General features: G+C 38.0%; 2 protein-coding genes across 3 annotated transcripts in view; both read right to left on the bottom strand.

Moving 5' to 3' along the window:
* The window catches only part of arhgap32a (Rho GTPase activating protein 32a), a 44,575-nt gene extending 39,915 nt beyond the window's left edge, over positions 1 to 4,660 (bottom strand). For both annotated transcript variants that reach the window (XM_053687243.1, XM_017491584.3), the window contains exons 1-2: positions 4,339 to 4,660; positions 4,119 to 4,235 (exon numbers count right to left, since the gene is read on the bottom strand). The gene's annotated coding sequence lies outside the window, so the exon portion shown is untranslated. The remainder of the gene's footprint in view (positions 1 to 4,118; positions 4,236 to 4,338) is intronic.
* A 3,087-nt stretch (positions 4,661 to 7,747) lies between these two features.
* igsf9ba (immunoglobulin superfamily, member 9Ba) overlaps positions 7,748 to 20,500 on the bottom strand; it is an 81,355-nt gene continuing 68,602 nt past the window's right edge. The window contains exons 20-21 of the mRNA XM_053687253.1: positions 18,491 to 18,621; positions 7,748 to 12,307 (exon numbers count right to left, since the gene is read on the bottom strand). Of these exons, the coding sequence (XP_053543228.1) occupies positions 12,084 to 12,307; positions 18,491 to 18,621 (355 nt within the window). The 3' untranslated portion in view covers positions 7,748 to 12,083. The remainder of the gene's footprint in view (positions 12,308 to 18,490; positions 18,622 to 20,500) is intronic.

The following is a 20,500-nucleotide window of genomic DNA, read 5'->3' as shown; positions in this document are numbered from 1 at the left end:
TATTTCACCAAATATGCTAAAATACATTTATAATTGGTTACTGGCAGTACCAACTATGCCACTTTTTTTTTTTAATTTTACAGCCCATACACAGGTGAACTAATTTCATTTTTCCTTATTTAACACAATACTGATGTCTGATATACTGATATATTCTCTCAGTATGAGCCAAACTTTCTGATACTAACAAACTCTCTGCAAGCTTCAAGTTACACTGAACCTTACAGGCATGTCACTGCATATATCAAGTAAGAAACAAAAAAAAAAGACATGCTGTTATAGAGAAATAATCAATGACAGAATGGTGTGATGCAGTCTGACATGAAGCCAATTTATTGTTAACACCCCAAAAGTTGATTGCTTTCCAATAACAGCACGCCTTATAAAGGTTTTATTATTTTTATAATGCAGCAGTTTGCCAACAGTTTTTTTTTTTAAATTATTTTAAAATGTTGTGACGTCCACAATTCAGTCCCCACAGGATTTCACACTTTTGCGATCGCAGAAATGAACGCAAAATCGGGCAAACTCCGCAGTATCCTGAGCAACTTGCAATTTTCCAAAATTGCCGCAGATTTTCAGTCAAAGCCCTCTTCGATTCACATGCATGGGACATGAGTACAGGTTAAAGGATTCATTTACCAACAAGTAACTCTGCAAGAAAAAAAGGTGCAGCAAATCAAGCGATTTTGGCTGCAACTCTGCGAAATCCTGCACGGACTGACAAAAAAAATGTACCGATTATCACTTGCAGTGTCTCGGCTTCTTCACTCGCAGTTATTTCTTTCATATTTTGTTTGATTTTGTCGTTCTACTAAATTGTTTAATTACTAACATACAAAACATATATGACTATTCTAAGATTATTACAGCACTGATCAATAATAGGATTCAGTTAAGTTTGTTTTCAATTAGCTAATAACTTCAGACATCATACACTGCCATTTGCCAATACAAAAAAAAAATAATAAAAAAATAAAAATAAATAAACACTACAGACAATATCCACTAGTGGAGAGGATCAAAATATACATCACTGAGAGTGACCTATATCTCTGCATGAGATGATGTCACTTGCCCCTGATGGATTTGGTGCTTAACATAGGTTACATGTATAAGCAGGTGAGCATCTCAGTGTTTGACAAAGATCTACTGTTGGATCTAAACATTGGCTCTATGTTACAATATAGCACATAACATACAATATAGCACATACAAGCAGGGGTTTTATCATTGTATACACTGGAATATACACAGAGGAGTTACATAATTACAGATCACATCTAACAGTTAAATGAGGCATTTAACCACTGTGGTCTTCTTTTAAAAATCCTTTCATAGGCTACATGCAGTCTCAAGTTAACCTTTACCTGCATACACATTTTAAACACATGCATATACTCTGGCTGTAAAGTTTCAGTGCAGATTTCAATATTAAACTCTTGAAAAGCTTTTAATAATCTACAGGGATATTCATGCTGCTTCATGGTTGGGGGGAGAGCTGCATCTGTCATTGTGGTATGGGATTCTATGTACGTTGATGAATGGTTGGTTGCTAAGCGACAAGACTTCCTCCTCTACATCTTCAGACACTGAAGAATAAGTTGTACCCAACACTGAGATGCTTCAGATGGAACCATCTGTAGAATCATTTCATATGGAATAAACTTTACTCCAGGCCTTTTGTGCTGGCCTCGACTTACTTTAATACATCAACAACTATTATTGTTCATGTGTTAGATAACTGTTGATGAATTAGAATAGCTAGCACTGTCCATTTATTGACATGACTGGCTGCTACTGCATAACTGTACTGCATGCAACACTGTTCTCAAGATTAGCATATGGCATAAGTATTCATGCCCTTGAACTTTTCCACATTTTATAGTGTTGTAGTGTAGTTGAAACTAAATTGGACTTAATCTGGTTTATATATTGTGAATCTACTCAAAATAGTCCATAATACTGAAGTGCGGGAAATACAAAACAACATAGAAGTCGTGTTCAAAACAAAGAACCTGAACAAATTCGAATGGCCAAGGCCAAGTCAAAGCCTTGAATCTGAATCAGAATATTTGACAAAACTGAAAATTGCTGTTTGCTACCAATCTCCATCCACAATGATGGAGCTTGAGCAATTTCACAAAGAAAAATGGGCAAAAATATCAGGATCCATATCCCAGAAGATTTACAGCTGTTATTGCAGCCAATGGTGGCCCTGCAAAGTATTGACCCAGGAGGGTGAATACTAGAGCTGTAACAACTAATTGATAAAATCGATAATAATTCATTATGAAAATAGTCAACAACAAATCTCATTATCTATAATTTGGTCTACGCACGGTATGGGATACATTTACTTACTGTGTTACTTCTGTTCCAAAAACACGCACTGAAGAGTAAATACTAAAGTTGTGCTCCAAATGACATTCTATACACTTACACTATGCATTATATACTCTACCATCTAATGTATGAAGTTTAGACGGGTAGTATCATCTCAAATGGAACACTAGCGTTTTTTACTAACTGGACATATAAGCCGTTTCCCCATCGATAGCACATGACGTCAAATGCATGAAATGCGATGCCGCTAGCTTTAGCAGAACACCCAGAGTCAACAAAAATGCATTTCTTCCGTTTACTGTTTATTTCAGCGTTACCTTTTATACATAGCATGACCTCAATCACCATAAGACGGAGGCGAAATCATCAAGTGACAGGACTTTGGTCGCACGCTTTTTTCCATTAAGCATTTTATATTAAATGTTGTGAAGAAGACCTGCAAACTTTACAAAGCAGAGCTTGTGTAGGACAGCAGCACGACAGTGATGCACGAGCACAAACTTATGTTTACATCCAAAATGCTCCACTGTGTGCAAAGGGATGGGGAGTACATATCAAATAACCATAAATAAGGAACAATTGTCTCCTCTCTTGTCAGTCTGAGATTCAGACATACAAGGTCATATTTATCCAGTTTGGAATCTTGCATTCTTATAAGTCCAAAGGTGTCCACTGGCATCTTGGATCTATCTCCAGCTCCCAATGCACTAAACAATCAAGAACACTGACTAGCTAGTACAGGTGTGCTGGAAATTGGCTGAAAGTTCTAGAAATATTAATATAAAAGCTGCTTGGTTGCATTTGCAATTTTCATATTCTACCCAATTTGCATAACAATTTACATAGTTTAATATAGATTATTGCATTCTGTATGGGGGTAAAGGGGTAAAATGTACACAAGCCATTGGAGTACTTTCTTAGATTTAACACAATACATGATGTCAAAAAAAGTCACCATACATTGGGGAAATTAACACTTTGTAGCTAAATATCTTCAAAAATCTTTCATACTAATAAATATAATATATATATATATATATATATATATATATATATATATATATATATATATATATATATATATATATATATATATATATTTCTTTTCCAGCTAGCCTTTAAGAATGCTTTTGACAAAAGAAGAACATATTGAAATCATTCTCATTGCTGGATCGTGAAGCTCTCGCAAGGTTGCGATGGACTTTAACAGGAAGCATGGCAAGCACATCACACACACACACACACACACAACACTGTTGCCAAACTTATTAACAAATTCAAAAAGACTGGAAGTGTTGCAGACCAACCAAGAAGGTACAACAGACATGGTGCTTGCATACAGCAAATAATCCCCTATGCATGTAGACTTTTGAGACAGCCTGTAATATTATTCACCATAGATTATTTTAATGGTTTAAAATGACACGCTGGTGGAATGGTGGTGCAGTGGGTCGAATTTGAGATCGGTTTATTGTCGTTCTGTGGAAATGCTTGCAGGTTCAGTGTTCATGTGGGTTTCCTCCAGGTTCTCCAGTTTCCTTCCACCATCCAGAAACATTCCATGGATGCTAAATTGCCCCTAGGTGTGACTGAGTGTGGCCTATCCAAGATGCATTCCCATGATTTCTTGATCCAACACAACCCTGACCAGAATAAAGCATTTACTGAAGATGAATGAATGAAAATTACACTCAAACACAACTCACTCAGTTCATTGAATTGCAAAGATCATATCTGGCTTAATTGGGTCAGTTAGAAGAAGGAAAACATACATTTTTCCTGAGCTGTGTCCCTCCTAGGCACCCTGGGCCTTTACTCACAGCTGGTTATGAGATGCAATGTGAAGTTAATGAGACGCCACTGAGACGTCACGAGGACAGAAATTGCACCTGGTGGAGAAAATGCCAAAGCGACAAAAGCAAGTCATTCTCAACGACAAAATGTCTGTTGATGAATTACTATTCATTATGCGACTATTAAATAACAACTCACCTGACCGTGGTGGCATATTCTCACAGAGCGTGTTGTTTATTCGTCTTGCTGATTTTCTATTACTATAAAATGACCGCTGGGAATCAATAACGTTAAGCGGCTCACATAGAAGCACACGCGCACGCAAGTGCAACCGCAGCCCACTGAAAAGTTCCCCTCTTTTCGCCCAAGCCGCTGTCGGGAGCGCGCGCTTGTGGGCGTGTCTGAATGGCAAATATGGAGGATGCTCAACCAATAGGACGTTTGTAGGAAGCGGCGCGTGCACGGAACTTCGGAACAGGTTTGCGTTACGTCATGACCTAAAGCTCTGTCCTTGTGCACGTGACGTGAAGTGGGAAAGAGCCTGGATGTTTACAGGGATCCAGATGGCGCCTAGCTTTAATATTTTGCGACGCCCCCCCCCAAAAAAAAATCCCTTGCAAAAAAAAAGTAGCTTAAAGAAAAGCCTGCACAGGGGTAAGCTTTGCTTTTGTGCTGGACTCTCTCTCATCTCCTACATCTGCAATGCTATATTGTCGCGTGCGCTCTCCTGCTCTGTCACTGTGTTTTAAAGTGTACTTCAGAGAATATACCTTTTTCGCATGACGTCACGCAACATCCGTTGTGATTCAAACCGGTGTATAGTTACTTCCGCCAGCATAGTGGAACGCTATGGAGTTTACCCAGGCCCTTCTACATTTGACACAAATACGTCTAGATGACGTACAGCGAGACAAATTTTCACGTATGACACGTTCTAAACTTGCACGGTCCTGTAGGTTCATTCTGTATAAACATCAAGAAAATCAGACCCTACCTCACAGAACAAGCTACACAGATACAAGTCCAGGCTCTTGTTATCTCAAAACTGGACTACTGCAGCAGCACACCTCGTCTTCAACCAGCCCAAAAGGATCCATGTTAAACCCCTCTTCATCTCCCTCAACTGGCTTTCTGTAGCCGCCCATATCAAATTCAAGGCCTTGATGCTCACGTAGAAGACCTTGTCTGGAACAGCAACCTCCTACCTTAACACTCTCCTTGAGGTTTACGTTCCCTCACGTAATCTGCGATCGGTTAAAGACCAACGCTTAAGTAATATACTCCAGCTCACAGGGTCTGCCCTGAATCAGAAATATTACAGCCCTATACATACTAAATCTATGTTTTACCAATTTAATATTAGTTTGATTTTGTCATATTTTTTTTTGTTATTAAAGTTTAGTAGATATTATTCCTCATGAGCACCGCTAAAAACAAGGATTCATATACATTCAATTGAGTTATTTCATTTAACTTATAAAATATTCAGTAAGTGTTTTATCCTGATTAGAGTGTTCCCAAGAATCATAGCCTGTCTGAGGTGGGTATACACCCCAAGTGTGACACCTGTTCATCACACACCCATTCACACCTAGGGGCAATTTAGAGTTGCCAATCCACTTCAGCATGTTTTTGAGACTCCAGTCCATGGACACTGAGAGACTGAAATTTCAAAAGGATCTCAGGATCTGAGAGGATCTCCCGAGCATAGGAGCAAGCCAGGGAGCTATGGGGCAGCAACGCTACCTGCTGCACCACTGTCCCCGAAAAAATGCAGAGGAAAAGTGTCGTCAATCCCCCTACCTGCATATTTTGGGGAGGTAGGAGGAAACTCACATGGACACAGAACATGCACATTACTCGAGATATCCTACTATGATATGAAATCCTCATTTTCTACTCAGAATGATTACCCATTCATCCATCCATCCATCCAATTTCCATACTGTTTATCCTACATAGGGTCATGGGGAGCCTGGAGCCTACCCCAGGGAACAGTTATTGTGTGAGTCTGCACTGAGCTGAGCTTGTCAAAAGTTCCAATACAGTTCAAATGTTTATATGCGTATATATTTATATATAAGTCCAGAGCTTCGGTTAATGTTTGCATCAAACATCAGAATGGGGGAAAGTGTGACCTCAGTGGCTTTGATCGTGGCCTGGTTGTAAAAGCCAGACAGACTGGTTTGAGTATTTCAGAAACTGCAGAAGTCATGGGCTTTTTAACAGACAACAGTCCTTAGAGTTTACACACAAGGGTGAGAAAAAAAAAAAAGAAAAACATGTACGCACATGTCGAAATTCAGGCCAATTGGCTACAAAAGCAGAAGACTACTTGGGGTTCACTGAAGTTGGACAGTTGACTCTTGGGAAAAGAAGGTTTAATCCAGAACCCCTTGTAGAAACTAAGACCAAGGTAAATTGGTGTTTGTACACATCAAATTGTATTTTGCAGTACCAATAAACAAGTTCAGTGTTTGCAATAAATACTAAGTGGGGTTATTAAAGGCAGCATATTGGACTTTGGATTGTCTTGTTTATGATACTAGTCATTAGGGATCTAAGAGTCACCAGGTTTACCAGCTATCTCTGATTTTGGCAAGGTTATTTAAGGTTTGGTTCAAGATTTTTACAAAATAATTTTTTAATCTAGTAATTAAAATAATATTAATTTAAATCTAGAAGACTCTGATGTGGTGGAAATGTCCTAATTCACTGGATCATGTTTCTCACAGATGGTGTGTGAGCGTGTGTGTGATTGTGCCCTGCGATGGATTGGCACCCTGTCCAGGGTGTACCCCGCCTTGTGCCCGATGCTCCATGGGATAGGCTCCAGGTTTCCCCGTGACCCTGAGAAGGATAAGCGGTATAGAAGATGGATGGATGGATGGATGTTTCTCACAGAAGTGAGCCATCTTGTGGCCAAGTCAAATAGGAAGACTGAAAATACACATCCATTTCCCTATAAAAGTTTTTTTTTCTCAGTCATTCAGTTAATATTTTGGATGGTTTAGACTTAGTAGTTCAAGCTACAAAGAAAACACACAGTTTTCTTTCTTTCTGTATTTGTATATTATATTATGTATGATGTGTTATATTAAGTATAAATACCAAACATTACTCTGGGGGGCAGTGAATTTTTATTGATAGCATTTCTGGCTATCAAGCTGTAAATTCTTTTTTTAGAATTAGAACTTATCCTATGCTAAATTTTTGGATCTTCAATCTTGTTAATTGTACATTTAATGATTTGTAGTAATTCTCATTAGACTTATAATCAATTAATTGCAGATTATATATTGATTTGTAATAAATGCCTTATTTTGACCTAGTAAATCTAATACCTTATATATACACTGTACCTCACACACATGCACGTTATAGTTTACTGTAGATATAATTAGTAGCGTACAGCAAAAGTGCTAGGAAACTAGCTCAATACCAACATCTTGTGGTCACAGAGTAGTTGACATTTACACCAGTCTTCGGCATTGACATACATCACTCAAAATGTAAAGCAAATCCAAAAATAAATCAGCCACAGACACTCAAGTACACTCTCATGTATTTTATTATATCAAAATACAAAAAATTTTAGAGAGTTATTAGATGGGACGAAGCATCGGAAAATGACAACTTAACATAACTTGCTAAAATGTGCATATCTGGGCATCTGGTGATGTAAACAATGCTATTTGACCTACTCCACTTTATATTAACTCAAATGGACCATCTGGGACAGCTTACAAACATGACAGCCTATACGCACCCTTAATCTGACTTGTTTCTGAAAGCAGATCTTGGAAAATGCTTTCATATGGATCTAATGTGTTTCAGGTTGGTTGGAACATGACTGCATGATCTTGAGGAGGAAATAGATGGATTTTCTGGGACATTTCCCTTATTGTCAGATAATGCCATTCAGATAAATCCCTTTACAATTCTTCCCTCAATGTCCAAAAGAGTTAAATAGTGGAGACACACAACATGATTCAGATAATGTTATACAGATATGAGACACCATTAACATTTATTCCTAGCAGCAGACATGAAGAAGACACACCAGGCACCAAATCTTACTATTTTACTGGGCATGTGAAAATTTTTCAAAAGTCCCTGCCTATACTGAGCAGTATTATTCAAGGACGAGGAATTCGAGGCACACTGCATTATAGTGGTATCAGTCAGTTTGGCTAGCAATATGTCCCAATTTTCTTGAAGAATGTTCACTTGTCTTAACAGCAGTGGCAGAAGAGTGAAACAATACATCAGAACAATATTTTACATAAGGCTTTGGTACAGCACCATACTGTTTAAGAATAATACCTGAAATAAATCAGACCTACCAATGACACTTCAAAGAATGAAATCATTCAACTACAAAGAAAAAAATGAAAAAGGTCTATTATTGGTGTTTTTTCAACACGTGAACAGTCTCATTACACTGCATTTGAGGTGGAAAAGAATGACAAACATATGCAAAAGTCAGCCCAGAAACTGTCTACATGAAATAAATTGTAAACAAATTCTATACAACACAAATCAAATTAAGTTTAAAAAAATTTACAAGAATGAAGTTTGAAATATGCTTCCAATTAGCATGATCTCTAACGTATGAGGTTTAATCTTAAAACAGTCATAAATTAGTGCATAATGTTGTAGTACATTCTAGATTCTTAGTGCTGGTAAACATGAAAAGCAATGAGGAAGAAACACATGTCCAAGTGAATGAAAGCTGACAAATGGGAAATTAGTAGTTCACAATACAACATAAAAAGGCTGAGTTTCACAAAGCACTGTGAAAAAAATAGCATACTAAGCAAAGTACAGGCAATCTAAAGAGCTGATATGACAAATTCATGTGCATGAGCCCTATTTTTTTTTTTCTCCTAACAAGCAAAAGGGGGGGGGGGCTTGTCTACATATACAGCATTAGTTATATTCTACAAGAGAGCGGCATTAGCTCAGGTCTCCATGCATGTACTGGAGAAAACAGAATCCAATTAAGCATCATCTAAAGAAAACCTGTCAGCATGTACAGAAATCTTAAATAGGATCTGACAGGTTCACATGGAACTCACTTGAACTTGTTTGTAAAAATCACTGTAAAAACAAATACTGCATGTAATTCTCCAGACTGTGTTGTAATTGATTGTGTTGCTAGGTCCTGTCCATGCTCAATGGGACATTGTTTAAATGATTACTATTATTATTATTATTATTATTATTATTATACCCTGGTTACATTTTTTATTTGGTCGGCAAATCTTTATGCAAATGCAAATCAGTAAGCAATTTCTTCAATCACATCTGAGACTAAATCTGTTATTGGAAATGAATCTTGCTAAACATGCCTTTTTGATCTTTGCAGTGAGACAGAATGAGAATGCAAGTGCTGTCTTGTTAGTATGTTATTATTGCTTACAACCCTACTCATTGAAAGACCTTGATGAGAGGAACCACAGCGGCATGAAGAGGACTGTACATGAGTTGTTTTAACATGTGGAATACAGCACCACAAGAGTTCAAAAAGACATAGCACCAAGTCAAAATGAGGATGATGTGCCACGTCCTCGCACTGTATCTCTGAGTAATGTAAACATGTGGTTTTTGTAGGACTCTAAAATAAATAAATAAAAAACCAAACTGGACAAAGGTTTAACAAAAAAAGGTCCTTAGCTTCAATGGACAGCTAAAGGCCAGTAAATGGGTGTCCTACAATGGCTCCCAATATACTAAACATGAAAAGCAGCTTTACATACTGATACATATAATGTATGAGGGGATTAAACACCACCACAAGCAAATACAGACTTGTACAGTCCATCAGCCAACTGATGTTCTGGAAAAGGAAAACTTTCTTTAAGTTCTATGCAGTTACACTTTCCCACTTTCTTTAATCCAATGTATCTCTTGAGTATCTGGATATCAAGGAATAGCTCTGAATATCAATGAATATCTCTACACAGGGTTCATTTTTGGCTTTTTGCAGATTACAGCAACATTCTAATGTGGTTTACCCCCTCCATGTTCATAGACATGCTGTATTGGACCCTTTAGTAGAAGATTAGGGAAAAGAGAATCAGTATTTTGGTGAGTCAGTTCAAATGAATAAGTAGTTTAACAACGGGCTTTCCAATCTAAAAAAAAAAAAAAGACAGCAGGCTTTAAAAACAAGTAGAACAAACACTCTTCAAGCCAAATCATACATTCATCATCGGTTAGAACTAAACTGATCCAGTACATGCTAAGGTTTCATGTTGATGCATGTAGTAAGTCAGCAGATATTAGTAAGCTCTAGACATAATAAAGCATTTAAGGGATTAGAAATGCATCAGTTCGCTAATGTCACACACCTTCGTTGTACCTCATGAAGATTTACAAATGGATGGAAAAACAAAAGATGAGGATAATCCATGCTTTTTTCGCATAACAAAAATGGACAAGCTACTTTAAGTAGTTCACTTTGTTATGTATAAAGGAGTCTAGAGAACTTGCCATTATGTTTCCGGTGACTAGGTTCATGTTAATTCTCATTGGTTTATGTTGTCTTCATTTGTTAGCACAATATCTACTTTACAGTACTGCCTTGGTGTACATATAATATAGTCTATGTATTAATACTTGATATCTCTATCAAATTGATTAAAACAGTTCAACAGTACACTAACAATGCATTTCACAACTTCTACGGACATTTGTGCAAGGGTCGCCAAAGTACAATAATTACAATACTTGTATTACTTCAACTTTGAGACCTTCTGGAATTTTTGATTTTAAGGAGACATTGAAAAACTCAGATGGTAACTGTAAGATATATACCATGATATTTTCGTAAGTCTTTTCTCTGAACTGAATGTATTTCCCCAAGCATCTCATGTACAAAAGAGAATCTGAGGATCTGAGGCGTGAACATGTAGTCACTCAAAACCCTCGGAAAAAAGGCAGTCTTTTCAATATCTTAAGAGAAAAAAATACTAGCAGTCTAGTGTTAATGTCACCGTTAACATGCCAAAGTTTTATGTTCACTGTAACTATACATTTTTTTTACCCCAAAAGTACAAAAGTATGTTTTGTATGCTATGTCCAGTCCCCATACTGACTATTAAGTATATTAAAAATAGCACTAATTGTCTGTGTTTCAAGAGTAGACAACAAATAAAAATGGGTTTACATTGTGTTTGAAGAAAAACTGGGCTAAAGCGGCTAAATTTAGTACCCATCAATGCACATAACAGACCGCTCAGAAAGGTTTATGATGACAGATCCCGATATAGCAGCAGATCAGTATTGCATTATGATCCAAAGACTTTGTTCTAAATTACAATTTTCTGCGATCGTCTGTGCTTTGCATCAGATGATTTGATATTTAACTGATGAATAAATCTTTGAAAAATAAAAAGAACAGCAATTTTGTACACTGTGGATTAATGCCTTTTTACTAGAACAAATAATAATACATATTATTGGTATTTTGCAATGGAGGCCATCGAACTCATTAGAAAACAATGCTAGCTTGCACAAATGATGGTATAAGTGCTGTAAATATGTGCCAAAATTACTTTTTTTTCTGAGGTATATTCTGTAGGAGGAAAAGGATAAACCCTGTGTTAATTAGATTTTGAGGGACTTACGGTTTTATAATATACACAATAAGTCATACTTAAGTGTTATATCTACAAATAAAAACTAATTTTGTCTACAAGTTGTTTTTTTTGTTGTTGATAAATCATGGGATATTTTATTCAATTAAAAAAAAACAAACATTTTTTTGTCCTCTGTCACTTCTACTTGGGCACCTTATTAAATTTACAGAAGACGCATGTGTATGGATAGTATTGTGCCAAAGGAGAAGGTGAATAAATCTTTAGGTCAATCAAATTCAATACTGACTGCATATCCTCTGTTGTAATTAATGGATCAGTATGTGATTCTCCCACTGGTCAAGGCAGAGCGCCGTAGCTTGGGGGAGTTTGGGAGTTCACACTGGCCAAAAGGGCTTTCTTGTCTTCTCTGGGGCAAGACCAGCGCAGCATGGAAGATAAGAGCGGGTAAGGGGATTTTTGGGGTACTTTATCCCTCCCCTTCCTGGAGGGAGAGCAGATCTTTTGTCGTTGCTGTGGTGCCTGAGATGCGAATTGCTGCTGGGTCTGAGAGGAAGACACATCTAGAGAGAACAATGTAACGTAAGAATGACATTGCAAAACTAGACCAAAAGTGGTATAGCTGGAAAGATTAGGGAATAAAAAAAAAAGGTAATACAAAAGATAGACACTACAGCCCTGACTTACTAAAGGTAAATATGTAAAAAGGTTCAAACAGAATAACACCCAAATAAATATGCAGGATCTACAGTGGATTACGTCTTTCATATCAGCCCAGTACCCCATGTCCTTTGGTGTATTTGCCTTGAAAGTCACTTTGAGAATGATGGCTGTGTGCACAAATTAGTACAATCAAAAGGCAGATATTAAATTTGCAGTCTGCTTCAGATAGTGGATAACAAAATGTATTAAGTTTTAATAATTCGAAAGTTTACAGATATTACACACTGGGGCATAAAAATGGAAGGTAAGAACATTGGAAGTCCTGACAACAATGTTGCATTGAGACTCTCTTATTTAAACAGATGTTAGTGTCCAGCCTCTATTGTGGCATGCCACACTACGATTAGAGTTTATGCATCAAGAGCCTTCTTTAGAGGTGTAATCAATCCAGGATGTCTGTGCTGCTACTACCTGGGCATCATCGTGTGCTTTCTCCAGATTTTACAAGGTTAACATCACAATTCCTAGTGGTGTGAGTGCAGCAATCATATACTGTATATGAACCCTGCACAACCTGCAAGGTTTCTTGTCATTTAGAACCTGCAGCGATCATGAAACAGCAAATGATAGTTCCACCATATACAGGTAATTACATACATTATGGTGTAACATCACAAAATAATTACCTGAGTACACTCAGCTCAACAGTAATGAAAATGACTTGTCTTGAAATGACATGACTTGAAAATAACTGTGACCACTAGTTACGCATGTAGCTGTGGTTCTAGATAATCGCCAGGCTGTGGGGATTAACACCTGCATACCTTCTTATGTGTGTGCACACATTCTGAGAACATACCACAAAGTCACCTTGTGACTGTATGACATAGTATTTACTATAAAATACCATTGTGAATAGCTATCTGTATCTGTACCATCTGTAGCTATCTGAACCTTCTTTATGTGGTTCCAAGTAAGAGTAAACACTGGAGGTTTTCTGGTGTTCATAGACCCACAGTTATATGCATAATAAGTATTCTACTGCACCCCTCCTAACCACAAGGGAGTAATGTTTACCATATGGATAACTTATAACATAATTGCATGAGGAACCTTTACCATAGGGTCTTTAGACATGATCTTCATACTTATCCCACTAGAAAAGGTTATGTCTACCTTGTAGAATCTAAACTAAGTGCATGGTGATGTGGATTTCCTAGAGCGGCATGACTCTAATTACTGCCCATGAGTAGGAGATGCTCCTCTTGGAATGGCACATCATGTTCATAGGATGTGATAATAACCTATCCTCCAGTGGCCCAATCTCTCCTTAGACAAGGGAGCATGCCATACTTGGCACTGTGAAACATGAATAATACCTTTGATGAACAAAAAAATGCTATGCAGTTCATGTAGAACTGTAAGGCACATACTAGACACATAAGTTCACTTTCTGCGTGACCTTCGTAGAGCACTATGAGGTCAACTGCCGAATTCATACATTGGTATTTGTATCCTTAGGCAGGAACCCTGAATTTGGCCACAAGATCGTTCTGGAACCATCCAGTCACTGTGCAGGGCAAGCTGATTGTAGAGGCATGCGGGTCCCCCACCCTTATACTGAGGTGAACACCAGCGAGTAAGATCTCTGGAGAGATCTTAAGGGAAATTCCATGCCTTACTTTTGATTGTGGTGGATAGAGGTGATTAGCTGCTTTCAGAAACACTGTTATGATTGTACTGTATGAGCCCCAAGCAAGACACCATCCACTACCAGTGTATACAAGGACTTGCCACTGTTTTCCGCCTGCAAAAAGGGTCACCACTTTCAGCATTCAGAGTCATTTCCTGGTCTGCTATAACAATCATTAATCTGCCCACCATTCTAATGGGTGCAGATAGCCTGTCCATGCCACACCTCTTCATTCTTTTCTGATAATGAGTCTGCATGGGGAGGGGGTTCCCAGGGCATTCCAACCTGCAGTCAGTAATCAGTCATGGACTACTGTGCATATTAAGAACAATCTGGTGCACAACACCAATAAGAAAAAGAAATAATTATTGACTACAGGAAAACTTGGAATACAGGGTACAAACCAACGCAAGTCAGTGAAAAGTATGTCCATCTTTAAATTCCAGTGTGTAAATATCACTGATGACCTAACCTGGTCAATCTTTACTACTTGAGGAGGCTGAGGTTTTCTATGGTACACCTGTAGAAAATTACCAGGAGTGTCTGGGGCAGGTTGGCTCTCCTCAATTCAAATAAAATTGAATTAAGGAGAGCCAACTTGCATAGACACTCCTGGTAAATTTCTACAGGTGTACCATAGAAAACCTTCTGGCATACTGTGTCATGGTATGCTACATCAGCTGTACCAGTGGCAATCAGAAGGCTTTACCAGGGGTCATTACAACAGCATAGGAACAGGACTACCAACTAACCAATAACTGTCACGAGTTCCCCTTTAAGCAGTGCGCTGTGGAGTATGTGAGCGCGCGTGCACGAGCAGGTGCACGAGCACCTGCTTTTCCCTTGTGGACAATTGTGACATTTCTGCACGTGCATTTGTTTATGTTTCTGTCACGTCTCCTCCCCATTCCGTCATTGGTTGTAGTCTCACTTGTGTCTGAATTGCCCTCAGCCGTCAGCCATTACAACGCTGATTATCTACGCATATATACGGTGCGCCTCCCAGCACACAACGCGGAATGTTGAATGAGTTAGATAGTAGATTAGTTTAGAGTCCTTACGATAGATAACCACAGACACAGTCCACAGTGTCATGTTTCATGTTTAGATTCATAGTCTTAGTTCATGTCCTGTTTCATGTTTAAGTTCGTTTGTTAAGTTCACGCTGGTTTTTCCGCTACCAGTCCCTCACTGTTGTTTATGTTCCATTATGTTCCATGTTTGGTATATCGACCCTGTATCCCGTGACCACGACTTTGATTCCTGCCTTGCCTCGTTTATGCCTGTTTGCTGATCGTCTGAACTTTGCATGTTACTGGATTACGTTTTTGGATCACGTTTTGGATCTGTCTGCCTGACTCTTTTTAAATAAAACTGTTGTTCAACCTGCGCTTACATCCGACCTTATCTCCGTTGCGTCACGAAACATGACAATAACTAAATAATACTTTAGTTAATTCACGGGGAGGCACTGTATATTGGAATGATTGCTAAATTCATGGCAGCAACAATGCTAGTGAATTGCCTACTGTATATGCACTGCAAAGCGTCATCAGTGTGTCTGCATTTGATGCTCGGGCGTTGTATATCTGATCATGTTATTTTGTCTGGTGAAGCCACCGGTGAAGCACTCTAAGGGCGTTTTCACACCTGGCTCATTTGGAGCATTTGTATCGGAACCTGGTGCATTTTCTCCCTTGGTTCAGTTCGATTAGACATATATGAACACAGCAGTCATGCTTGGATCTGCACAAAAACAATTGCAAACAAACTCCGGAGCAGTTCGCTTATGAGAAAGCAATCCGACCCAACAGACCAACAAACCATCCTGTATAGCAATGTATAATGGAAACTGCATTACATAAAAAGCATGTCTGTTTTGCTAATATCTAGCAACACCAATCACTGCCTCATTTAAATTTGGTCTGATGAACATATTCAAAAACACATAAAAACACAGAGGACAGATGACAGTTCATTCATATGTGACTTGCATAAACACATTTTGGTACACTTTGAAATGTTGCCTTGTGAAAGTAAACCGAGCCAAGTAGAAAATACTACATTGTAACAATGTAAGTCCTTGTTTCGGAAAAAGCACAGATCTACAGGTATGAAAACTCCCTAAGTATCTAAGTTAGGCTTGTGGCCCAGACTGACCTAGTCACATTCTATCATGTATTTATGGCTTGTGTCACAGAGCTCAGGTACAGTGCAGTAGCCATAAACTTAGGCCTAGTGAAGACCTTGTGTCCGGAGCTGTGAAGAACAGTGCATTTGAGACAAAGAGCTGCACATGAAGGTGGCTGTCCCACACTGTTTGGAGTCTGCAAGCAATGCATGTGAGTTGAACAGTTGTGGTTTTTAGACAAAGCTGAAAGAGTATGAATCATGCAGTATGACTCTGTTTTTAAAAAATTGAAGCTGTGTGTATAATGGAAGCAAGCTAACCACAAAGAGCACATGTTATGCTTGGAAAGCCCACCACTGTATTAGTATGGAGTCACGGTAGAGTCCCACTACTCATATGCTGGCAAAGTATGTGAAAGCGAAATGTGTGAAATTTACAGATCAGCTAGTCGTCAGATTGCAAGAGTGGTCAAAAGCCAAGTGTAGAAATGCTTTATACCAATAGGTGGTGGTCATGCACCAATCTGTTGTTTACCAACCTCCGTAAAATTAGAATAGAAGAAGCTTTGCCAAAGGGTCATATTGGTCAGGAGACTGTGGGCGCTGTGGAATTAAGTGCTTGAGCAGGCTGGCTCAGAACAGTTATTTCGGAAATGGAGGGAGACCCACTCCAGCCCATGTATGCATGTTAGTAGAAATCAGCTTACTTCACAAGCTTCTGTACTGCATGGTATGGTGAGGAAAAAACACTTAACCATGTTCATGGCAGGTTTGTCAGGAGCTAGTCAGATGCAAAATACAAAGAAACAGTAAGTCAAGTTAAATTGCAAAAATGGTCAAATGGTGGGCAAAGCAAGTAAAAACTCAGCAGACTGAAAGAAACCCCTCCCAGCACTGGACTGAGATGAACTGCACAAAGTCAGAAAAACAGTTTTAGCTCACTTGAAAAAGATAAATTGATAGGAGTCTAACTTATTGTATTGTACTGCACACCATATGGTATTTTATAGCAGATACTCCATCACACTGTCACCTTGTTACTTTGTGTTAAAGTCTCAGCATGTGTGCACACATGCACAATAAGGTATCAAGGTGCTAGACACTGCCATCTTGTGGTTAGGAAGGGTGAAAAGAATTTTTTTATACACTAGCGAAAGGTTAAAGGCAACAGCAAAGTTCCTAGAGACTGAGCATATTACATGCATATTATTTATCTATGAATAAATACATTTTTAAGGAATGGCAATCAGTTTGCCACATAAGTTTTGAGAGAAAATGCTATTTCCTTTCAAAGTGAACTCAATGTTGCTTCACGCCGTGGGAAGTGCCCTCGCACGTGACCGGTATCTGAAGCTTGTGTAACATCATGCCCATCACCTGCCATGATCAGGTGATGTGGCAATTAAGACCATCACATGATATAAAAACAGCACCTGTGAACCACACCATCAGCCTTATTATCTTAAGTGAGAGATGTCGGTCGTTTGTGTAATGCTCACAAGAAACAATTTTCAGTTCCTCTCTATCTTTTCAAAAAAAGAAAAATCTGTTCACTTTTCTGTCCCTTTAAAAAAAAACAGAGAAAAGTATAACTGAGAGAGAATTCAGGAAGTGTGTCACACCTTGCTCCCGTTTGGGAGTTCAACCAAAGTTTTTGTTTTTCTGGAAGCAATATACTTTGACATACTGTATCTATTTAAAGAAAAACATTAATATATTTTACCAAAACATTGTGGAAATATTCTTATTTGGGTTATTTTTTACACTTGCCTGGCAAAGATCATGTCTGGTAAGGAACCAAATGCAGCAGTAAAAACTCATTTTGCCTAAAGAAGGCTAAAAACTCGATAGTTAAGAATGATTTCCTCATGGTTTGGTCAGGTATTTCGATAGATACACTATTCATTTTGTGAGCTAATACTGACTTTTGTATAATATCATTTTGTTTTCAAAATGCCTGTGATGCACCTGATATGTCACATCATCATCAAAACAGAGAATAACACTTGTACAGTCTGTACAGATGACAGCAGAGGAAGTTTTTAAAAATGTAAATATTAATAATTAATTATATAAAAATGTATGTGTTTAAACTGTAAAAGCACATAAACACTGCTGTGCTTTGTACCAGTGTCACAAACACTACCACCCAAATCAGATGTGGTCAGCACTTGCTACATGGTGACACATTTCAAATGGGGTACAGGGGCTGACAAATTTTAACTGTAAGATCTTATACAAAAAATTAAATAATACTAACCTGTCCTTTTCTTCGATGTGGAGTTGTTGTTGTTGTTGGCAGCCACTTTCTTGTTTTTTTTCATACAATGATAAAACAGTGTTTCAAAGCTCTCAGACCCTGCAGGCACTCTCACTGCACCTACAGGCTCCCTACAAAACAGGCAGGCAGAACCAAAATAAGCAGCATTACTTTACACAGCCAGCAGCAAGCATAACAGTTATCGCAGAAGTATATAAGCCAGTTTTACAAATAGGAGTAGAGATGCCTTACTTAAATATTTTACATACTAATACCACCGAGCAACAGAATATAAAAAAACAAGGCAATCATTTAATGAGTGATTTAATAAAGTTAGTTCACATTTAACAAAATACAGTTTTGCTTTTAGGAAACAATCCCATAATGGTTTACGCTTAAATCCATAATACTTATTTCCTGTGAGCAATAACATTAATTTGGTTAGTTTTAGTTGCTTTAAATTTTCTTGTCATTCAGTCTTAAGAGAGTCAGTAAGGGAAAATTGGCATTGCAAAATTCATATGTTTATATCATGCTGTTGTCCAAACTCAAAAGTCACGCGTGTCCCCCCCCCCTCCTCCCGCAAAAAAGAACCCTGCATTCTTTCTCCTTATTTGAGTTTTAATCATACATGCCATCCCACTAGCATGACAAGGAGACCATGAAAACTGAAAAGTCCACACGGAAGAGTCAGCCAACAACTCATGGGAATCACAAGGCACAGAAACACAAAGCGTTTATAGAGAGTCTCCCTGCTGCTGAGGCTGTGGAGAGAGAAAGCGAAAGGCATTAGTAGAGGAGGGGGAGACATGGCTGACACACTACAGTCCTACAGTCACATCAAGCACAACTCTGGTTAGCATGAACAGAGTGGCTTCACCATGCTGACAGGAGAAAAGATGGCAGGGAGGGGGTAGAATGGCCATTAAACAGTCACATGAAGAAAAGAAACCAAACCACTAGGACAACAAATGGGACAAGAATTTTAGTTTCAGGATCACCTTTACTGATTTGTCATTGAGGAAGAAAATTTGAAGAAGACATGCATGACAGTTTTGGTCATGGAACAAATGTTTAAAGGGGAATATGCAAGTCTGTGGTTAAAAAGACACTTATTTGAAATCCATTCAAACAATATTATCTTGTTTGTTCTCACACCAAACTAATTACCTTGCTTTAGAAATATTATAACTATTTCCAAATTGGGTATTTCAAATTTAAACAATTTAAAATAAAAGACACATTCTAGTCAATTGATAATTTCCTTATTTCATAAAAAAAAATAATAATCAGCGTAATTCCCCTTTAAATGAAAAAAATGATTTAAAGCCCCACCTGCTAACCTCTCCCCTTTCAGACATGGACTCAACCCTTACCTATTATGGTGTAGAGGACCTGGTCACAACAATGCTGCCCAGATAGCTGAGATCAATCAAAAACAAAGAAGGTAAGACTACCAAAGGCTTGAAGGACAAAATGTTGTTTTTTTAATCAGCCATCGCTACTCTAGATGAAGATGGTGAACAATGCAAGAGATGAGTGCAGGCTCATCCCTGGCAAGGAAGGCCACCTAAGATGGCCACCCTGATGAAGAAAGCGCTGAGTCAGTGGGAGTGGAAGAGAGAGAGGGATGAGTGAATGAGCTAGAGAAGATGACATGAGATGGCCAGCCCATAGAAGAGGGCAAAAAAAGTAAAAGAGTCATGAAATCATCAGGAAAGCATTTGAAAATTACTGAACCATTCAAAAGGCTACAAAAATGTAACTTCAAAAACCAAGATAGCAAAGTTAAAGCTTAAAACAACTGATATTGTAGTAGAAGAGCGTACTTTTTATATATATATATATATATATATATATATATATATATATATATATATATATATATATAAACATGATTTTAAATGTGTTTTCAACTGATGCTATTGTTGAATTATTTTAAAATAAAAGCAGCAAAAGCATAAAGGGCACTGCTTTTGCAGATTGATTGATGAAAACGTGATCTCTTTG

The sequence above is a fragment of the Ictalurus punctatus genome, chromosome 17 (genome assembly GCF_001660625.3).
Source record: "Ictalurus punctatus breed USDA103 chromosome 17, Coco_2.0, whole genome shotgun sequence".
NCBI lineage: Eukaryota > Metazoa > Chordata > Actinopteri > Siluriformes > Ictaluridae > Ictalurus > Ictalurus punctatus.
Note: the sequence above shows the minus strand (reverse complement) of the source record. Positions and strands in the feature narration are given on the sequence as shown.